This window comes from Giraffa tippelskirchi, chromosome 8 (assembly GCF_054371585.1).
Source record: "Giraffa tippelskirchi isolate mGirTip1 chromosome 8, T2T-mGirTip1v1.2.pri, whole genome shotgun sequence".
Taxonomy (NCBI): Eukaryota; Metazoa; Chordata; class Mammalia; order Artiodactyla; family Giraffidae; genus Giraffa; species Giraffa tippelskirchi.
In genome coordinates this window covers 28,168,496-28,191,255 of record NC_137282.1, presented here as the reverse complement: position 1 = coordinate 28,191,255, position 22,760 = coordinate 28,168,496, and the positions used below count along the sequence as shown (strand labels likewise).

At 40.6% G+C, this 22,760-nt stretch overlaps 1 protein-coding gene and 2 long non-coding RNA genes across 11 annotated transcripts in view; 2 read left to right on the top strand and 1 right to left on the bottom strand.

Annotated features, from left to right (window-relative positions):
* Positions 1-22,760, bottom strand: part of SORBS2 (sorbin and SH3 domain containing 2) — a 205,671-nt gene that overhangs the window by 52,707 nt on the left and 130,204 nt on the right. For 2 of the 9 annotated variants that reach the window (XM_081521701.1, XM_081521702.1), the window contains 6 exons: positions 17,687-17,753; positions 16,726-16,770; positions 14,021-14,210; positions 11,775-11,889; positions 3,542-3,700; positions 726-782 (listed from right to left, as the gene is read on the bottom strand). In XM_081521701.1, coding sequence (XP_081377827.1) covers positions 726-782; positions 3,542-3,700; positions 11,775-11,889; positions 14,021-14,210; positions 16,726-16,770; positions 17,687-17,753 — 633 coding nt within the window. Of the gene's footprint in view, positions 1-725; positions 783-2,765; positions 2,850-3,541; positions 3,701-11,774; positions 11,890-14,020; positions 14,211-16,725; positions 16,771-17,686; positions 17,754-22,003; positions 22,290-22,760 lie in introns of those variants that run through there. The other 7 variants (XM_081521699.1, XM_081521705.1, XM_081521697.1 and 4 more) reach the window with 6 other exon arrangements.
* The window catches only part of LOC145518111 (uncharacterized), a 194,789-nt gene that overhangs the window by 79,429 nt on the left and 92,600 nt on the right, over positions 1-22,760 (top strand). The gene's annotated exons all lie outside the window — the stretch shown is intronic.
* On the top strand, positions 17,826-22,261 carry LOC145518110 (uncharacterized). Its single transcript, XR_014062618.1, has 2 exons — positions 17,826-18,716; positions 19,450-22,261. It is a non-coding gene; the product is annotated as an uncharacterized LOC145518110 (long non-coding RNA).

The following is a 22,760-nucleotide window of genomic DNA, read 5'->3' as shown; positions in this document are numbered from 1 at the left end:
TATTATAGTGGCTGCCTGGATCACAGCATTGAGAAGGATTAGTAATGTCTACCAAGGGTGTAGTAATGTTTGCCTAGGAAGTTGTATCATGTGTGCCAGTTATTTGTCAGTCCTATTCCTGATTTTATCTGATGTTAAAATCTAGAAATTGTATCTATGAAAAAGAAAGAATTGAAATAAACTTTAGGAATATATGAGACATAAAAAAAAAAAATCTGATTATGGGACTTCCCCAGTGGTCCAGTGATTAAGATTACATGTTTCCACTGTAGGGGATGTGATTTTGATCCCTGATTAGGGAATTTCCTTGTGCCACATGGTATGGCCAAAAAAAAAAAAAAAAAATCTGATCATCTAAGAATCTAAACTGTCTTTCTGTACCTCCAAGCATGATAATAAAATGGCTCTGAGGAGATTTCCAGCAGTATTTTATTCAGTATAATCAGATATATGCAATAATGCTTTGTGATTATCACACTCAGATACCAGGATGCATTGAATAGTTCACCTGAAAGTAATGACTGACATGATTTTTCACCTAAGAGCCAACAACTGTGATGTAATTAATGTCCAAGCAGTGATACTGGATACAGCACAATGATGTGAAGATAGATTTTCAAAACCAGGTTATAGACACTTTAGTGAATCATAAAACATGGATGTTCAGAATCACAGTAACAGCTCCTAAGAAAGAAATCTGAAAAAGAAAGTAATTTGTTTTTTACCTCATTGGAAACACCAGGAGAATGATCTTGAACATAGTCCAGAGCCTTTTTAGGAGGCTGGGTGTAGATGCACCACATAAGCAGAAGTGTAGAGATGGAATGGAGGAGAATCAATGGCAGCAAGGAATGACCATGTGGAAAAGGTGACAACAGTTAGAAACTGAGTGCTGACAGCATCAGATAAAATAAAAGAGTGACACGAATGGAACAAAATGGCAAGGCGGGGGGCGGGTAGCCCAGGAGGAAGAGTGCAGTGCTCGTAAATATTTTCAAGCACTGGGCAAAATCACTAGTGATTTGATTAGTATAAACTCATTTCATCACATCAAAATTAGCACTCCTAGTCTCTAGCCGCAGAGGAATGCAAGGTACATTAAAGAAACACCGAAGGAGCAGGTGGATAGCATGCTGGTGAGTTTCCACGTGTAGCTGAAAATGATTGTAGAAAATGGTGATAATTTAGGCTCAGAACAGAAACTGGTTCTATCCCCTGTCAACTGTTTAATCAACAGTAACAACACATTTAAATTAAAGCTGGGAAATTTTTTTCTCTAAAGTAAAATGCATTTATGTGAATTGTTGCTGTTTTAGTCACTGTGTTGTGTCCTAATCTTTTGTGATCCCATGGACTGCAGTCCGCCAGGTTCCTCTGTCCATGGAATTTCCCAGGCAAGCATACTGGAGTGGGTCACCATTTCCTTCTCCAGGGGATCTTCCCAACCCAGGGATTGAACCCAGGTCTCCTGCATTGGCAGGCGGATTCTTTTACCACTGAGCCACCTGGGAAGCCCGATTTATGTGAATACTTGGATACAAATTAGGGAAAATATGCTTCCTATTACTTATAGAAATTCTAAAAATTATTTGGTTTATATTCATTTACAGTCACTTTTGATCCAGTTCAATAAGGTGTAATGAATCTAACCAAGTCTCCTTTGCATTTTAATGGACAAAAGGGACTAACCACTATAGCCACCTAGTATATAATACATGGTCAGTATATGAGTGTATAAATCAGTACGTGATATGATAAAAGAAAGATTTACTAAAACTTCTGTGCAGTGCATTCAGTATGTTCTTCAGGCATTTAAAATTCAGAAACACCAATGAAAGTATAAAAACTGTGTAATTGACAGACATCAAATGTACTGCTGTGGGTATCTGCACTTCCCCAATAAAGTTTGAGTTGATAAGGGAAATTGTTATTTGAAGCTTGGGTCAACTCTTTATCACAAACAGACTAAGCAATTCTTATTGGTGGGGTTTTGGGGATTAGAGATGTGATTTTTAGTAGCAGGATGGGAAATCAAGGTTCACAGGGTTTTCTTGGTTTTCCCTTTCTTTTCATGCCTAAGAGCAAATGAAACATTTTATGGTGGTGATATTCTAGCCATATATTATAGTAGGGATTTCCCAGGATGTTTACTTTTTGTTTGTTTTTTGATAGGTCTGGAATTAACTTCTGACTCTGCCACTTGCTATCTTGGGCAAATTAATTAACCCCTCTGACCTCTGGTTTCTTCTTACTGGAGGGATGCTGTGAGGTCTCTCTGAGATCACACAGAACCAGCCCTCTGCAGGTGCTTGGTGATTCCAAAGCAAACAGGAGCTATCATCATAGTAATTTTTATTATTGTAAATTTCACAGGGTGCTCTTCTGATTGAATTAGACCTAAATGGACTGTAAACAAATACAAATCTTCTATAAAGAATTGTCTGACTATGGGCAGACAGATACTGGCTCATCATTTTGAATTTGCAATTAGATATAAAGTAATCCTAATGTATGATTGGGTGGGAAAAAAAAGAACTATATAGTCAGTGTCTGAACATGTTTAACCATTTGGTAGAGAAGTGAGTGTGAGCTAAGCTGTACCAAATTTGTGTATATAGAATATACTTTTTTCAGTGTTTTTTGGTGTCTATAGAATTCAGCTCTTATTCTCTAAATGACACCTATCTCTTCTGATAACGATTATGTTTTAAAAATCAAACAACATTCTCCTAATCGTTTTATATTAACAGTCTAGCCTCACTTACCGGGCGTCCAAACTCCAGTTCTGAAAAGAATTTATACCAGGGCTCATTTTCTAAATCTATGTCATCTGGATTTATGCGATCAGTCTGGAGCAGATGTGAAGGAAAAGGGAAGGAAAAGTCACACTGAGCTAAGTGAGGGCAACGCTGTGAGGCATGAAAAACACACACGTTCGCACACAAACATGCATCAACTTTCATCCCACAAGTCTCAGCCAGAGAGAACAGAGGAGGTAAAGTAAAATGAGTCAAATTAGGATATGAAGATTGAGCTTCGATGGCGTCACTTAGGCCCTAGTCATTTTCTCTGCCATCACTGCTGATTTTCTCCTTAGCTGGATGCATAAACTATGACAGACTCTCTGGGACAGTGAGGTTGAGCACTGATAGCCCAGCAAGGTATTAAAACAGGCTCAACTCGGTCTCCAGGTAGCTCTTCTGGGCGAGTCCCTCCATCGCCCCTGCCCTCAGGGGTCCCAGTGAGAGAGCCTGCCTTCTGCCCACAGCTGACCTGGGTGCAGGCGCTTGGAGAGCCTCGAGGAGGGAAGCGGGGACGGGCGAAGCGACACGAGGTCGGGGCAGGAGTGAGCAGTGCTGGGAGACTGTCAGCGGGTCACCGGACATGACAAGCCCGGAGAAAGTCTCGGTGAGAGAGTACAGGGCAGCAAGCTGGGGGGTGACGGTGAGTAGCCAGCCTCTGATTATCTTCTCAGCTTCTGGGGAACAAGGGCTACACCTGAACTTCCCGACAGCGTGAGTTAAAGGAGGAAGGAGCTCACCCGGATGGGGGAGAGAGCCGGGGCGCACGGGCTTGGTGCGGGGATACCGGTCCTGGGCGGAGGGGAGGGGCTACCAGTTACTTCTCCGCGGGGTGACATAGAAATAGGCTTCCGGCCAGGGTCCCTTGGAACAGGTGTCGGAGTGGTTGGGAGAGGGGGCTGCAAGAAAAAGGGGTGAAGTACAAACTGATTGATTAGATAGAGCTTCTTGGTGGGAGCCCACAGGACACCGGCTAGCAGTGCGTTGTGTCCTGCCTTAAGCCAGGCAGAAGAAAACGTTCCAGGAAAGTAAATGGCCCCAGGGACCCCCAGGTAATGTAGGACTGATCCGGAACACTGAAAACAGTGCGAAGAGCCTGCACAAAGCGAAGCAAGGTCACATTTTATGACACCCCAAGTATCACCTGCCTGTCCACCTTGAACTAGAGACCTGGATGTGGGTGCGGAGGGGTTTTTCATATGGTCAATCAAGGGTTGGGGAAGAGAGAAAAACCAACCCTGGTTAACATTCTAGAGAAAAACGAAAAAAAAATTTTATAGTTGACTTTCACCCCTCCAGTGGTTTCTGAATGTCATATTTAAGGTACAAAAACTAGGACTCTTAATATAAGCAGGTTGAGAAAATATATACAATTTCTTTGATAATAGAAAAAAAAAGAGCATTTACTTTATCCAGCAATATCCTTAATGCTTTTAAATAATACATGCCTGACCAGATTTATTCAGGCTACTGATTTTACATTCAAAAGGGATGCTTAAAGTACTACATATGGGTTATGACTTCTTTGAGAATTCATTGTTTAGTCGCCAAGTTGTGTCTGGCTCTTTTGTGACACCATGGACCGTAATCGGCCAGGATCCTCTCTGTGGGATTTTCCAGGCAACAGTGCTGGCTGGAGTGGGTTGGCATTTCCTTCTCGAGTACATGACATTAATTAAATGTGGAGCAGCTGGACGGTAGTATTTTAAGTCAGGGGGGGAAAATGCTCCTGTTTTCTAAAAGCCGTTCACCTGGGCCAGGAGAGGACATATTCCAAGAGGTCTGTGATGTGCTCACAGCCTCAAAGTGGATCCTTACATTCTCTTCCAATCCCTAAAGCTCTCAAGGACCCGCACTGAGTGACTGCATGTCAGCTCTACAACCTCTGAGGTATGCCATATTCGAACAGAAGCCATTTTTTGACCCTAGCTTGCCCAAGTGTTTTGTTGGCCTGTTGCATTCCCAATAGTTTTGTTAATAACACACGGTCTGTATTTAATAATCAATTATATCCAAAGTCTTTTAACAGATGTGCTTTTTATTTCAGAGTTTTCTGAGATTATGATAGTAGTTACAGGCAGTGATAGAAAAAGTCTGAGACATCATAACAGAAGAGTGAAATGGCCTACAATACCCCAAATATGTGGTGAACAAAGTGATAAAGACCATGTAGTAACCTTGTAACACATTTACGATGGGGTGCTAAGTGAGTAAAAACAGACTATGATACTAGTTATGGTGGTGTCACAAAGCTTGTGCCTGGACAAACATGGTGCTGAGACTTCTTTCCTTTCAAATATTATTATCCTTTACTATTATAACATTATGGAAAACATTGTATGATTACTATGAAAAATGCTGCAGAAATCTTGAGATGTATTCTCCATTTAGTCAGCATTATGTTTGGTTTACATTTCAGAAGTAATGAAACGGATAGAAAATATTCTGGTAACTAATTTACCATTTCCTTAATTAAAAAACTTGTTTCAATTTATTTCTGAGTCGATAGTACAAAAGTAGTAATTGAGATTTTGATTGTACTAAAATACCATTTTCCTCCAATTATCATTTAGATTATAGCTGCAGCATGTAGGCATTTTGTGGAATAGTTTGGCTGGAGCTGATTTTTAGGGTAAACGATATTAGAATTTTCCAGTAATTTTGTTCTGTGTGTAAGAGGCCCAGTACTGGTTCCAGAGAAGAATAATCTTTAACTTTTTCAAATCTCGCTGTTTCTCATGCTACACCTTTAATGATATTGTTAATTCTTGATTTTATAATCTCTGTTATCATGTACGGTACTTTATTTTTGCTAAGGGGAGACAGAAACTTCTAAGAGAAAACATTTGTTTAAAAAATGTTTTGAACAGTAGAGGGCAGCAAATTTACTAAACAAATAAGTATATTTTCCAGTGGTTACAACTTCACTCTGATTTCCAACTTAAAAGTATATATATACACAGCAAACAAATATACTAAGTTCTGATTTATAGAAATCTATTTCAATGATAGACTATGGAAAAGGGAGAATGCTGTCTAACATCCCGCATCCCACCTTAGAGCAGCAACTTCCCATGACTTACAATTTTGTAGAATAAAACTTCAATTTACTGTTTCAATGGGCACATGCTAATAGAAATTAGAAGAGAACCCCGCCCCACCCCCCCATCCACCCCCACCTCCCCAACAACGATCATTAGCAGTTATCCATAATTTTGGGACGTAATGAAAAGCACAGGATTGAGCAGAGCCTGCCTGGTAAAGAAATGCTAAGTGGCAGAACTGGAATTTTGTCTTTGCTGCGGTTGACCTTTTGAATCCCTTTAGTCAGGCAAGAATTAAACGTATTATCTAGCAACCTAGAGTCACCCTAAGGCACACAGGGGCCTCATGGAAGCCAGTGATACACATTCGGATGGTCAGCCCACAGACAGACAGACATACTCATAACCTCACAAAACAACCCTTTCCATGAGTGACTCGAAAGTGTTTTCAATTGTTCAACACAAATGTTAACACTCAGAAATATTTAGGAAGCACAACCATGCTCATGAAAGACAACAGAAGAGCAGCAATACTGCTGCACCTCTTTCTACCCTCCTTGGGTCTCCTCTCATTTTGAAAAACGCAGCACACCTGTGCTCACAGTGAACTCTGGGTCATCAGCGCAAGAGGAAGTGTGTAAGAAAACCTAAAACTATGAATCACATACGAATCTTATTGAAAGGTAACCTATTTTTCAAGTTTTGTTTTCTACAGTTGAAAAGAATTGCGTTGCTTTTCAGATTATAAAAAATCTCCTGTTCTCAGTATTCCTGTTGCTTCTGTTTGCAGTTCTGAACAAAAAGAAATTGCCACTGTCATTTGGTTCTTTATAACTTATGCTCATTCGATTTTTAAGCTTTAATGATGTTGGCTACTGTGTTTTATGTTTACTGAGATTCCACAGTAAATGCTCTACACATTGTTAGGACAAATTTTTTATGGTTTAAACCAACAGATGAAACTCTCAATTTTTACAGCTTAAGCTTCTAGTGACAATCTTCACTGCTAAAGAAGTTTAAGTTCACTGAGGCTTTAAATTGCATTTCAACTCTGCACTGTGTTTTCAGCGATGGTTTGCTCACTTTTATCATGTGTGGGTTCAGTTATCGTAGAGAAAGATTACATCTCCACGTTATTTTCTATTTTCAAGCATAAAGGTGTTCTAAACCAGTGCTTAACTGAATTTAACGTGGTTCACCTGTAAATATATCCAAGCCAGAGAGGATGTAGAATTTTTATCAATATAATCCCAGGAGCGAGTTTATATGATTGTCTTGTGGAATAAATTGTGGTTCAAGTCAGTTTAAGATAAATTCCTGGTGATTGCAGAGTACTTTTCTAGATCAGACATTAGGGCCATTTAATCATCATTCCTGAATTGATAGTCAACTGAGTATGCAGGCACTTCCAAAACACTGTATTCATTTTTACTTTCCTATTAAAGAATAGGAATGTACATTCCATTGATTTCTAAGGAAGAGGAGGATCGCTTTGGCCGGGGTTTGGGGGAGGACTTTTGTTCAGATAGCACTGTCTCCTCTCCCCACTTCATGTGCCAGGGAATCAGGGAGCCACAGGTACTAACAGCAGTGTGTGGGAGCCCTTGTGTGTGCTTTGATGGAGACCAGGGGTGCCTTTCGTCCCTAGAAACATACAGACTTCACAGATAAGCAACAGAACAAGGATTCCATCCCACCAACTTGACCACTAACTCCAAGGGTAAAACCTATCCCCATTCCCTTATTATTAATTCAATGTGTGGTCACTGAGCACCCACCCTGTGCCAGGCATTGCTCTAGGTGCTAGGGATTCAACTGGTGCACCAGATACGGTCCCTGCCTTCAAGGGGCTTAAAGGCTAATGAGGGACACAGACAAGTCAGCCGGCCATTACCATTCAGAGTGGTGAGGGGCAGGGCAGCGTGCTTTAGGGGGACTCCTCACAGCAGGGGAAGCAGGCACCTAGTGTCTAGAAGTTAGGGGATGCCCTGGGGGAAGTGGGTCAGGCTACGCAGGAGATATGGGACTTTCCATGGAGGAAAGAGGTGGTGGAGAGAGCATTCCTGGCCGAGGGGCAGCTGGACAGAGGTCCAGGGAGGAGGGCGTGCAGAGCTCTTTGTAGAGCTGCAACATGGTGAGACAGGAAGGACAGGGAGATACTCGGGGCTGCAGAGGTCAGCGGGGCCAGACCGCGAGGTTTTTTGTGTATTATGTTAAGGAACTTGGTTTTGCTCTAAGGACCCTTGAGAACCAGGAGCAAGTTTTGAGCAGGAGACTTTCTAGGGTTGTCATAGCTATGGTGTGGAGACAAGATTGGAGAATTAGGGAAATGAGTTAGTGGCTGACATTCTAATCCAGGTGTGGACAGTGGTGGGCCAGATGGTCAGAGAAGGGCAGTGGCCCTTCTCCCAGGAGTCTCCCAGGACTTTGAGATAGTTGGGGAGAGGGGAATCCAAGATGACACTTGGGAAGACTGGGCAGACGATGGCATCATCTCGGAATTCAAAAGAGAAGCAGAGAGTGACCTAGCTGTGGTGTATACTCTACAGAAATTAAAGATGAACAGAGTAAAGGAATGCTCACAAACTGTCTCGGAGTAAAGACATGAGCGTGCTGAACCTTGCAGTCCTTACCTGCTGTCCCATCCCTCTTATTTAGCAAACCTGCTCCCTATCCTCTCTCTCGTGTGTCTAAGACAGTCTCAAATCTTATGTAAACTCTATCAAAATATCAAGACATAGCCAATCTCTGCAACCATGCCCTGCGGCAACCCCCCCCCCTTTTTTTTTCTAGTTTAGAGAGGCAACTGGAATGGATTCAGGGTTGATGAAAAGAAGAAGATACTAGACTAGCTGAGCCCTATAATAAAAACCCTGGCCAAAATGATACAGATGACTGGCTGAGATCATCTTGCATAAAGCTGGCCCTCAGCAAAATTGTTTGGGAGGGATAAACATTTTGGTTCTTTCTGTTTCTTCATCAGATATCCATTCTCACTTTTTTCCAAGTTCCTAGGTTCCTTTCACTGCCCTTTTCCTGTGGCAGCAGAGAGCTGCTGCTGCTAAGTCGCTTCAGTCGTGTCCGACTCTGTGCGACCCCATAGACGGCAGCCCACCAGGCTCCCCCGTCCCTGGGATTCTCCAGGCAAGAATACTGGAGTGGGTTGCCATTTCCTTCTTCAGTGCATGAAAGGGAAAAGTGAAAGTGAAGTCGCTCAGTCGTGTCCGACTCTTAGCAACCCCATGGACTACAGCCTACCAGGCTCCTCCATCCATGGGATTCTCCAGGCAAGAGTACTGGAGTGGGGTGCCACTGCCTTCTCTATCAATATCCAAATCTTCAACCACACCTGCCCTCCAGATCTTTCCATTCCTTTTAGAACTAGTTCAGTATACTGGGTATATTGGTTTTGTGTCTTAACTATAAGACTCAGGGCCCAGGTTTCTGGTCAAATAAATCTAGTACACTAATTTATTATAAATGAACAAATTAACTTACACTAAAAAATAATTAAATAATCAAATCATCTAATTAAGGTGATAATGCTGCTGCTGCTGCTAAATCGCTTCAGTCGTGTCCGACTCTGTGCGACCCCATAGACGGCAGCCCACCAGGCTCCACCATCCCTGGGATTCTACAGGCAAGAACACTGGAGTGGGTTGCCATTTCCTTCTCCAGTGCATGAAAGGGAAAAGTGAAAGTGAAGGTGCTCAGTCGTTTCCGACTCTTTGCGACCCCATGGTTGGCAGCCTACCAGGCTCCTCCGCCATGGGATGTTCCAGGCGAGAGGACTGGAGTGGGGTGCCACTGCCTTCTCCGAAGGTGATAATGACTGCTAGCTAACTGTGTTTGTGGTTTAGCATTGGGCAGGTGATGAAAAGCACCAGGTATGAGTCTGCCTGGGCTCAACTCCCAGGGGCAGTGCTCACCAGCCACGGGAAGCTGGGCAAGGTTACTTGACAAGTGTTCATTCTCTCTATCTGTAAAATGGGAATTCCATACATTTACTCCATAAATTGTTGGATCATGATATGGTAGTAAGGCATGAATTACAAGGCCTGACATCTTAAGTAAGTGTTCAATAAGGAGCTACAACTATTGCTATTGCTTTTGCCATTGCTGTTTTTAAAATTGGAGCCTTCAAGGCATTAACCCAAAGACATGACTAAAGTGGACATTTCATTCACAACGACAGGGCCTGTGAAAAAGCTCTTGAGGGGGGCAAATTCATTCTGCGTGTCTCCATTTTAACCACACTGGAGATGGTCTACTTCTTACAAATGGGGGTCTACTCTGCATATTGGTTAAACGATAGACTCCAGGTTCCTTTAGGTAAAGACTATGTCTTGCTCATTGCCATGTCCCTTGCACCTTAATACAATGTCTGGCACATAGGTGGTGCTTCATAAATTTTGTTGTATGAGTAAATACTAGAAATATCCTGATGGACAGCTTCCAAAATCAATCCTGTTTCCTGACACCAAAGCTGCAAAAGCATTCCAGGACAATAACAATCCCCATCATCTTAAGGGTCTCAGATATTGTTAGAATGATCATTAATGTTTTGATAACTACATTTAAATCTGAGACTCATATTGCATGATGATTTTGATCTTTTCCATTTTATGCAACGGTGAATTCATGGTTCTCATCCTAAAAATTTCAAAGACCATGATATTAGTTCTCATCCTAAAAATTTCAAAGATCATGATATTAAATCATATAGCTTAGTGAATGAGTTATATGTTTGCAGTGGAACCTGCAATTCAGTGGTGTTCATTTTTTTTTCTTTCAGTTTTTCTGGTAAAGTCCTGTTACTCTAAAAGATACAAGTTAATTTGAAGAAAGGCAAAGAAGGTTTAGAAAAATATCCTGTATGAATTATGTGATTATAAGGTTTTGAAACATGTTTCTCAAGAACATAACCATAAACACAGGGTTTGAAAACTAAATCAAGGACACTCATGTTGGGTGTGGTGTGCAACAGTTTCTAATCAAATTTCAGGGCTGACCTTATATATAATGATGTGGCTTCCTGGGTACTCTTAAAGACACTAACAAAGAAAACTCTCTATTTCCTGTTCACTGACACCTAAAATTCTTTCAAAACAAGGACAAGAGTAAACTGCACAATTGTTTCTCTAGAAGCAGGTTTTGATAAAAATGATGCAGAGGAGTTTTAGGATTTCAAAGGCATTGGCCAAGGAGAGAAAGCAGAGGACTCAGAAAGGAGGATTAGGGGAATTAAAAGAGGGCCAAGGAAGAGCCTGTTTGTTAAACTGCACTTTGAGGAGACATGCGGTTATTTTCAACTTTATAGATCTTTTCCTTTGCAGATAATTAAAACATATAATCGGAAAAAATGCTGCAAAGTTAAATATAATCTTGATCCATTAGATTGACAATCAGTCAGGAGACTTGAGGCTTGGTAACCTGAGAGAGATTTAATAAGAATCAATTAAAACAACTTGTTATAAAAAAGGGCATTTGGAAAATTTCCCTTGAAGTTAAAGAAATATTAAGAAACCAATAATGGAAATGAAGGGATGGAACTGCCTGATCCCTTTGTATCAGAGAGGTCCAAGAATGATTGTTCTCACTGGCAACGTAGATGGGAAATTCAGTGCGGCATTTGAGTGTTCTTTTACTTTTTTAAAAAAATTAAATTCAGGATCATGATTAGGCATAGTTATAGTTTCATGCCAATGAGTCCTATATTTGGTGGGTAGGGACAGTCTATTAGCGAGTGCATCTTTGATTCTGAGATAAGATGCACAAGTCATGATATACAACAAACATGATTTTTTAATAATGCTAACTAAATAAATTACCTTGGTGATAAAAATTGCTAAACAATATGAAGTTCAGGTTTATTTGGGAACCCAGGAAGCCCAGAGAACTGGCATTCTGTTTAATGACAAGCGCTTACTGGTCTTTCATGCTGCAGAATGGAGGACTTCCCAGGTTCATATTCAAAAATACTCCTCGGCTCAGAACGAAATTTCCTTGTGTCTACTTTTCTGTCTGGAGGATCCCAGTCATGCCTAGAAATCAACAACAAGTTATATATTAAAATCATTCTCTATGCTTAAAGCCATTGTATAAAACCACTGAATATCTGTTTTCAAAGTTAATTCTGATATAGATTTTTTTTTAAGTGTCTCAGGATAAAATGTTACCCTGAAAAAAGAAAAGCACATTTATGTTCTGTTTTACATAAATGAGTTAAAGAAAGCCATTCTTCTTTGCTTTCATGTTGTATGTTCCTCTGTTTTTTTCATACAAGGATGTGCCTCCTGCTGGTTCAGTAAGTCACATGAGGGATCTGTGCAACAGATATGCAGTCAGTGATGTGCTAGTGAACCTGGGGTCACAAATGGCAACTGTGTATGTTTGTGTTTAGAGTAAGTGGCAGCTACCCCCCATTAAATCCTGTGAGTTTATCCCATCACTGTGTGACTGGCGTTCTTGATCTGAAGTGACAGGGAGAAATGCACATGTCGTGTTTGATCTTGTTTATCTGGCAAATGGTATCGTAGTTTGTCTGCAAAAAGTGCAAAAGTATCACTTGGGTTGCCGTCCATAGGAGCAAGTCGTGTGATGGGCTAGATACTCCATGGTTTTACCCTTGAGAAACCAGAGCCTGGCATCTATTCTGTGCATAGGAGACCTTGGAATCAGCTCTTTTCCCTGAACTAACATCCTTCAAGAGGCAGTCAGAGAGGGACTTCAAAAGTAAAACTCTTCTAGGTAGCTGAGGCTGAAGAAGGCTTCCTTTGGGAGGATCACTTTTGAGGAAGAAGAATTTTCTGCCTATAGATGGGGGCAGTTCTGGCCCATGGAACAGGATGAAATTCTGACTCTCTGCAAGGTTGGAGACACACATATTGTACAAGACAGGAGAGCTAGGGGAAAGCAGGTCCTGGCTTTCTAGTAAATCAATGAGCACTATTCAGCAGAGAAGAAAACATTCTAGAAAATTTTAAGAGATTATCATGTTTCTTAAGGAAAGATTAATTTTTACTAGACATATAGGACAAATAATACATTTAAGTCTGAGTTAATCTTGGTTCTTTATGGCAGAGATACTGTTTTGTGTCTAGACTATTCTTTCTCAAATTTAAGATATACCTGTAAACAAATAATAATCATGAAGCGATGGCATTAAAATGAGAATCTCTTCACATATAATGTATGTCTGTCTTTGTGCTGTCTTGTAACCTATATGATCATCAATTACTCCTCATGGTACAGCAGGGTGTTGAATATAATTTCTAGGATGGATCAGATAGATGGATGCTTAATAACCATATTAATATTAAATAATCCTTACATTTTTATTTATTATTGCTAGTATGGAATGAGCTGCGGCTTTAGTCAGAGCCAAGTGTGAGTCTGGCTTGGACATACTAGCTGCATGAGCTGAGCAACTTACTTTGGCTTTTGAAACTACAGTTTTTTCCTCTCTAAAATGGGTTTAAAATAGAGCATGTTTCATTGGATTGTGTTCAGAATTAAGTGATACTATACAGGAAAAGTATTTAGATGAGTGCTCGTAGTGAGGGCTCAATGAAAGTTACCTGTAAGGAGGGCTATTAGTCATTATCCTAATAAAAATGGCACAATAAAAGTGTGTTTATAAATTTTTATTTTTGCTTGAATAGTTTCTATAAATGTATTTCAGTGGGGAAATTAAAATTAGTGTGTGGAAATGAGTCATAGGCAGACACCTGTTAACTAATGCCTTACTTATGAATAACCTTTTCTGTACTTTTGGATATCAGAGGGGAAATTTTAAATCATTAATAGTCCTAACAGTTCGAATCTGAGGAACCTGAAGTTTAACTGCATAGTCTCTGACCTGCTATGCCAAAGGGAGTGGGTGTCCATTATTTCTGTTTGTCATATGCATTTATTGATCAAAGAGTGGAGATGGCGCTTAGTTACTTCAAGTCTAACTAAAGTGACTAGGATATTATGAGGCAAGAGTATGAAACTGCTGCACTCTTGATAGAAGAGGTCACCATGGCACCTTTACTGATTAATAAGATGATACGTATAAGGTTATACACAAGCTATCTCAGTAAGGTAAGCACCGATTCTTCTGCTGAATGCCGTATGGAATTAGTTTTATCCTAAACTTACTATTGGACACTTTGCGGGGGGAAGTCTTACTTTTCTGTTGAAGACCGATCTCTTGCTCGAAATGGTGGAACCGGAGGAGGAACAGGAGGGGGAGGGACGGGGGAGGAAGCATCCTTAAACGCATTGGTGCCATTGTCGGAGTGGCTCTTGGAAAGCGGTCTGTAGGTCTGGGTCTTGGCAGCAGGATGTGACTGAGCACTGTAGGGTGAGTTGTACAGGCCTGTCAGGAAGCACAGCACGGCAGAACAAAAACAGAACAGAGACAAGTAACGTTTTTAAAGTGCATTACACGGTTTGTAATAAGTAAAAATTCTTTTATTTATTTAAAAAATATCCCATGATTTTACCCAGATTATTATCAGTAAACACACTCATAATGCATGCATTGAATGATATGCTCTTGATTGATTAATATTATTAATCAGTATTAATTCATTAATGTATTGTAGACACAAGCATTGGTTACAGTGAATCTTCATCAATTATTATGGAATTAGCAATAATTCACACTGGTACTAGAAACAGACCTACAGATGCTTAGCAAATTTGCTCCTGGATAATGTAAACTAATAACATGTTTCCAATTATCTTCTGTTACTTTAGAAGCTTTGATTTGTATATAGTAATTGACATGTTAATTATAATCATATAAAATGTTGAGCAAGTTAGCTACATGCTGTGCAAGGCATAAAGAAACTTATACCCTCAATAAGCTCATAGTGCACCTCTGGAAAAGAGACATGATTAGAATTTTGATTGAAAATAATTGGTAACATATGATAAAGGCCACATGCGGAAACTTATATTAGGAATTAAGATTTTAGAAGATGGTCGATAGGTTGGAGAAGATATAAAAAATTGAGGGCACTAGAGTGAGCCCTGAAAGATCGGTTTGGGTGGGTAGGGGAAGAGGTTGTGGAGATAGCAGAGGAAAAACAGAGGCAGAAAGTGCAAAGCATAGAACAGCACCATGCAAGGTTAGTAAAAGGGGAAGAGACTGACTAGAGTTGCTTTGTCTACCGATTAAATGGTAAAGCTCTCTAAAGGGCTCTGTGAGTTGATAGGTAACTACTGTTCAGTTTACTAATTATTCATGGATGCAAACCTCAGTATGAAAAATAATTATAAAAATTCTGATTTTCCTGACACCTCAGTCTTTTGAGCTATTACTATTTTCACTCCTCTGCTTCTCTCGGAAGCCCATGCGTATTGGCTATGATAAATAAGATACAGTCTCTACACTTTTGTTTTGCCTCAGTTCCACAGTTAGAGTTCAACTGTAGTGCTTTTTAAGAACAAAACAACAGACCCAAAATGGAGTCACTCATGCTAAGCCCCACATCATGAAACCGAGACTTAACTTAGTTACAGTTTTGACTCTCCCAGAAAAAGAATCTTAAACCAGTCCATCAGGAATTGCCTGGTCAGCATGAGTTAGACACTCTGCCTGACAGACCTCTACCCTCCCCTCAAGGAGAGTGACCTTGCAGCAACGTGCTGGCTTTTCTCCTTGGTATAACTTCCCTGTTCCCGCTTCCCTCTGCCTATTTAAATTCTTTCCTTGCATTTAGCTCCTAGGAGCTCCTTTCTGTCTGCTAGATTGAATGCCACCTGATTCATGAATTGTCATATAAAGTCAATAAGATCTTTAAAATGTTCTCAATTGGGTTTTGCATTTTAACAGGCTAAACCCAAGAGGGGAGTTGGGAGTACCTGTGACCAGGATATAAAAGTTGAGGGACTCTTAGGAGGCCGCCTGCTATCATCTACAGGAGTAAGGGCTGAAAGCCAGATTCTTGCAGCTTGTTGAGCTTGTTCTGCTTGTATTTTTTTCCCTCTATTTGTCCTTGGACGCTAGTAGCAGAATCCTCAACTGTTAAAAAGCCTGAGTGCTGACCTTCAAGTGTCATGGAGAGGGCAGCCTCATCTAGTTCAGGGGCCAGGCTGACCCAGGGGACCCTGACAGGAGGTCGCAGCTGTCAAAGGGGACATAGGCCCCCGAGCCTGCTCTAAGAAGGGAATACAGACCCGGTGCTGTAGTCCTGAGCCCGGAACTGGCAAGTGACCAGAGGCCCCATGCTGGATCCCCCGATGTGATATTTAGAAGACAGCTGCGATCAGAAACATTTTTTAGGGGTCCCTCATTCCAGCCTGCAACCATTCCCAAGACACCAACTCACAGAAACACTAGTGGAAATGCCCGGGGCTGAAGCCGTTCCATCATGACCACCGGCAACTCTGCATCAGAAGAGTGGTCCGGCAAACCAGGATTTTTAAAAAGCTTTCTATGGATGATTGCATTTGGAGCAAAAGCATGGACAGGGTCACAAAATACTGTGCTTGACTTGTTTTATTGTGAAGTGTAATCTGAAAGATCTGATGCAATTGTAACGATTCTCTACTGATAAAAGGAGACCTTTATCTTACTTTGAACCCCTGTTACAGTATGTTCTTCCCTGCTGTCCTTCACATTTTGGTTAAACATTCCTGAAGCCTAGAGTAAACTAACAGCCGGGATGAAGGAGATAAAATAGTATTCGTTCTCATTTGCATGAGAAAAGATCCACATTTTTTGTTACACATGCTTGAGAAAAGAAAGAGGGGGGGGGGGGAAAGCATCTTCCTAACTGTAGAAACTGAAATCATGCACTCAGAGTGGTTAAAAAAAAAGTGGGAAGTTCTTCCACGCATGGCAGGGCACACTGTATTCATGGCAAGCAAGGAAACCAGCCTACCTGCATTATATGTATAAGGAGTATTATACATGTCTGTGTCATCATCTAGAAAATGAAACATAAATATTATGGTAATACAGATTCGGTCACCACATCCTATCAAGATGGCAGAACTTCAGGGAAACAACAGATCTGTTAGAAAGCTAACATGGTTTGCCTAGTTCATAATACCATTTTAAAATTTTCAAATATTACATTTTGGTTTTGTTTTGCTGGGCCTCTGCAAATTGACTTCTCTGGGCTGTAACAGCTTTGCTCTGCTGCCCACTTCACAGCATATGGACGTCAGTCCCTTTCCCCCCCTTTCCACCTGTTCTGGATCATGAATTTCCTTTAGTAAGTGCTTTAAAGATCTCTTATCAACTTGGTGAGACCCAGCAATGGCCCACTGTCTTGACATGGGGTGGATCTGTGTGGACAGAGGAATCATGAGTCTGTTTAAGCAGTCAATAGCCAGGCTTGTTTATCCTGTAAACAGGGAAGGATGAATGGATAAGGCCAGAGCCTCTGCTACTCCCCAAGGGTCATCTTCTAAGAGGCTTGCTGGCAGCTCAGGGGTGAAGAAGAAGCACAGGTGTCTGGGAATTGAGGGGTGATCTAAGAGTAAGGGCTTCCCTGGTGGCTCAGAGGGTAAGGAATCTGCTTGCAATGCAGGAGACCCTGGGTTTGATCCCTGGGTCAGGAAGATCCCCTGGAGATGGAAATGGTAACCCACTCCAATATTCTTGCCTAGAGACTTCCATAGACAGAGGAACATGGCAGGCTACAGTCCATGGGGTCACAAAGAATCGGACAGGACTGAGTGACTAACACTTCACACTAAGAGTAAGGAGGAGTGTTGAAAAGAAGGGAGGGCCATGAAGTTTGCTAGAGTCTTGACATTTTGTATGAAACAAAACTGCACAGAAGAGTACTTATTCTTCCACCCACAAGGACCTCATCAGAAAACAGAACTACATACCCGGCTTGTGTACCATGTGGATTTGCTTAAACATGGTCTTGTACCAGTCCTTCGGTCTGTCAACTGTCTGTAAAAGAAAATGTCCAAAAGTTACAAAACTGGTCACAAATAAACATTGTTCCTCTTTCTCTAGTTTATCTTTTTTCATAGCAGATTCTGTTCTGTGATACAATTTTCTCTTTCTTATTTCATGATGACAATATCACATTATTGACCAGGGGGTTTTTGTAGAACCCAACACCTGTGGCTGGTGATTTGTTATGTAAGTGAATACTGAAACACTCAGGTCAATAATGTCGGGTAACAAAAGATGTATTAATACATCTCTGGTCAATAAGCTGCTATCACTAATTTATCCAGGCATACCCACAGTTTGTAAACATATTACCCCTTGTTTGCGTTTAGGATGATCTGGAATATTATATGCTATGGCTTTTTTCCCAGGTCACAGCTGTGCCTAACCCTGGGTAGTTGATATTTCCACAAGCTTATTTATATCAAATTAGCTAAACTGAGCAAATTCTGAGAGACAGTGAAGGACAGGGAAGCCTGGTGTGCTGCAGTCATGGGGTTACAAAGAGTTGGACCCAAATTAGTGACTGAACAACAACAACAACAAGTTGAATCAAAGCTATAGTTTTGTAATTATAGTTCGTAGTTACAGTTTTTTGTTTCACTACTTTGGGTGATAATTATCATTATCCATAAAAACTTGTTAGTGAGTATACTATTCAATACATTATTTTTAAAATTAACTGGGGAATATTTTGGATGCAAACTGTATTCTGATCACTGGCTTAGAATTAGAGAAATAAAAATTTGATATTTACTAGTCTAAGTTAATAAAATACTGAATATACTAAATAATTTAGTGTCCTGGAGCAAGTCCAAAAATGTAGCTATTGCTTCAAAACTTCTTTAACATAACAATAAAATGTTGGCAGTATTTGCTGTGCTAAACTGTAAGTTCCTTAAAAGCAGAAGCTTCTTATCCACTCTGCTTTTGACATAATATAAACAGTAGGCTACAGTGGAAAGCTGAGATTAATGTCAGATCAACCTAGATTCAATTCTTGGTTCCTTTAATTACTGTTTAATATTTCCCAGCAATGTGAATTTGGGTGAGTGAGGTAACCTTTTAGAGCCTCAGTTTTCTCTAAGATGAAATAATTATATCCACATCATAGAATTGTTGTGGAAATTAAAAGAGACAGTGTATGCAAAAAGATCTAGAACAGTGGCTAGACTATAAGAAATATTCCATAAGTCATAATAGTAGAAAACCTCAAATATTTACAGAAAAAAATAATGAATGATCCAAGTTTTTGGATGGAAGTCTGCCTAATAGTATACCTGTAAATGGGTACATATGCCTTATAATCATAATCAAGATTTTTCTTGGCAAGCTGTTCACCTCAGCTCTTCCAGGGTTATTCTGGTAAGAAACATGACCGTTCTGTATATAGTAACTAAATATACCATTTTTTAGATAGTTCTCTTTATATAAAATATTCTGTTAGGATAGCCATAAAAATAGTCGTGTATTTGTTACACTGAGCTTTGCTGTACATTTTGTATCCTGATTTTTCTCTCCAGTGTGGTCATTTTGTTTTTCTTCTGGAAAATGAGAGTTTGTCCTATATCTAAATTTCTTTTGCTAGGAATATCTGATTCTGATAATCACCACAAATACAGAGGAGCATCAAGGGCTACCTGACTTTGTTGGAAACCACTTCTTCATTCATTTTAGGCTCTTTTTACAGTGGAAATACTGGGTGGATCACTGGCTGACTTTATATTCAAATGGTGGGAGCTGGTGGGGGAGGTAGTGATAAAGCAAGTCTAGCTGTCATTTGCTGGTTTAAACAAAGTAGCTGAACTTGTATTTTTAAGGGACATTTAGTTTCATAAAAGATGGACTTCTTTTTTTTTTTTATTAAGCTTTAATTCCTTTGTAGTCTTTAGCAATAAAAAGTAAGACATAACACTGCGTAAACATGTTTCCCAGCCATACCTGAACCCCACCGATGGCAACGGGGAAGCTGAATAAGTGAGTTATATCACTGTATATGGCAAGGTATCCTGACAGACGGGATTTTTTTTCCTTTCACTTGCTGGAGGGCACATATCAGGCAGGATCTTTGTTGTGCCATCTGCTAGCTTTATATGGAGAGCAGTGAGATGCCAGAAAATGCCCAAGTTGGTTGACAAAGAGGAATATGAACCTGGTAAATGGGAACACTTAAACTCTCCATCTCTTTCTCAAAGAAGTCCTCTAAGCATTTAAAGTTCCTTTTATATATGTCCGCAGCAGCATGTAGGTTGTTACGGCAAATATTGAGATTAAGTAAACAGAAGTCTACTTGAATTTGAGAAAGTTTACTTTCTTATATGTTCTTCAAAATGGTTTTGCATGGACAGTAGCTATTAGTAAATCACTCTTTGGTTGTTTTCTCTGACTTGGCTGAATAGACCTGAAAATTTACATTCCTGTAGTTTACAAAACATCAGAACTCGACATTGATTTATCAGGTGGAGATTTCCAAAAAGGGAAAAGACGTGTCTTTTCTACCCACCAGTACTCATTGTTCTGTTCTGTTTTTGCCCCTTTCCAGCTTTGAAAAGTCTCTAACGGTGTTATATTTGAAGTAGAAGAAAAGAATCTTGCATTTCACTTAACTAGTTGGCCTTAATTACACAATCTCGTGGGAGCTGGACCCCAGAGGGTTTTGTTGTTGTTAAGGAGGGCAGTAAAAGGCTGACACAGAGGTCTCAGGTCACATGAGAGACGGCACTCTGGGGAACTGCTCCCCTTCCTGCAAATAGCTCAAAGGTGCGTTTGTTTAACTCTTGGCTTGCTAGAGCTTCTAAGGTTACTTTACAAAATTCTGTTTCCTTGGTCTATGGAAATTGAGAGAGACCATGTATATACAGAGGCCTAGCACAACACCTAGAATATGTCTAAAATGAGCCTAGAGTCTAAAATGTCTAAATGAGCCCGTGAGACTCTAAAATGGTACGTTGACACAGCACTGCCTTTGATGTGCACCCTGAGTGGAAAGCCCATGTGAAGTAATGTAAGTCAGATAATCATTGCTTTCTATGCGGATGAGAAAGGAAAACAGCCTTGGAGATTCTTGGCCTGCTGTGGCTCCGAGATGGCCTGACTCCACATTTATAAACACAGCTATACTTGGGGATGTGCTGTGCGGGGCTGACAAATAAGAAATGTGAATGAGTCTTCAGACCTGTACCTTTTTTGTAAACTTTGAAACGTTTACAGAGGAGCCTGGCTGTACATAAAAATGCTGGTTCCTTATAAGGAACTTCTGAGTTGCTTATATTTTATTTTCTGTTTTATAGAAGAGAAGCTTGCACTGAGTGTCTAGTATATGCATTTGTTTATGCATACCTAAACATACTTTTCATTTGGCAGTAGATAAAACACAATATAAAAGTTTTAATATTTTTTGATTTTTCATTAACCATCTCTAACATCTCAGTTTTTTCCTTTTAAAATGTGAAAAGCAAGGCCTTGTTATTTAAGAAAATTATATTTAATGGATAAAAACAGTTCTAACTTTGCAGTGTACTGACTTAAAAACACACCTAGAGGTCTCAGATAAAATGAGAGAGTCTATAACTACACAGAATCAGGAATCTCTAATTTGTGTATCTGTTATGTTTCAAGGGTCAGTTTAACAAAACCAGTGACACTGTACCTGTCTGACACTGTATCCCTACTCTTTTAGGGAAAAAAAACATTCTAATTAAAGCATTTGGGGTCAGAAATCTTAAAAAAGAAACATACAACAAAGCTCCACCACCAGAAACATGCAGTCACTGTAAGACTAAAAATGTTAGTCCCGATCCCGAACTTTTCCTGTCACTTAAATATGACCATTGGTGCCAACATAGATTTTTTTAGGTCCTTATAATTAGCCACATTCAACATTCCCAGAATCTCATGAGTCTAAAGCCCTAGCAATGACTCTACAGACTTACCTTCTGGCTTCCCTTTCTAATATAGATGCTTGGAATAATCAATTTTTAACTCTTCTCTCAGATCGTGGGATCCATGTAATAAATGCAAATTCAAGGAGAGAAGAACCCCCACCCACCCCCACTCTCTGTCTTTCCTTCTTTTTGAGCAGATTCCAATTGCCCCTGATCTCTTTTTCTGATCTAATGCCCAACCTTTTCCTCTCTGCACTCGCGTCTTTGGCCCCCGCAGGTCTGCATTCCAAACCAGCAGCCCTCCACAACCTCCCAGCCAGGTGTGCGGACCCCGTGTGCGCCACGCCCCCCCCGTTTCACCTGCAGAGGTGCTGAGGCTCTCATCCTGGCGCCCTGTCTTCTTCGCCGCAGGCTAGCACAAACCTCCTCTCCAAGTGGACTGGCTCAGCAAGCAGCTGCCTGCCCGAGCTCGGCCTCTGCCGCTGCTGAACTTTGCCAGAAGGGGCTGCCCTGACACACTGAGCAATGGTCTGGCAGAGTTTACAGACTGGAGGAAAAAAAAAAAATCCCAACCCAAACGCTTTCACTGATCGCCCCGGAGAGCTCTCCGCAGGCACAGCCGAGGAGGGACACTCAAATGTGATGTGTATTTTCCTCGGACAGTTTTTCCTTTCTCTGACATGAACTGCCTTCCCTCCAATCATCAGGCTTCTCAACTCCCAATCCAGGGCTCCCAATCTCCTGGCGGTAAGGCACATCCATCTCCAGACACAAATCACTGGCTTATTCGCAGTGCACGTGGGAATTCAGTGCAGCCAAAGAATTCACACTTAATTCTCCCTTCTCTCTTCTCTCTCTGTTGCCCTAACACTCCTTGGTAAAAGGTGAAGGCAAACAAAGCCTACTTCTATCATCTCACAGAATCACAATTTTCGTGCTTTTTTAATTGAAATGGAGCAACAGATTGGGTCATTATCTTCAATGGACAGTTCCTTTTCTCTGTCCACATGCAGCATAATATTCATGAGAACTCAGATGGCACAGAGGGCAATCCTCATTATATAAGAGTGTAGGAATGCACAAAGCCATCGACAATCCATCCTTTGTGGAGGTTTGC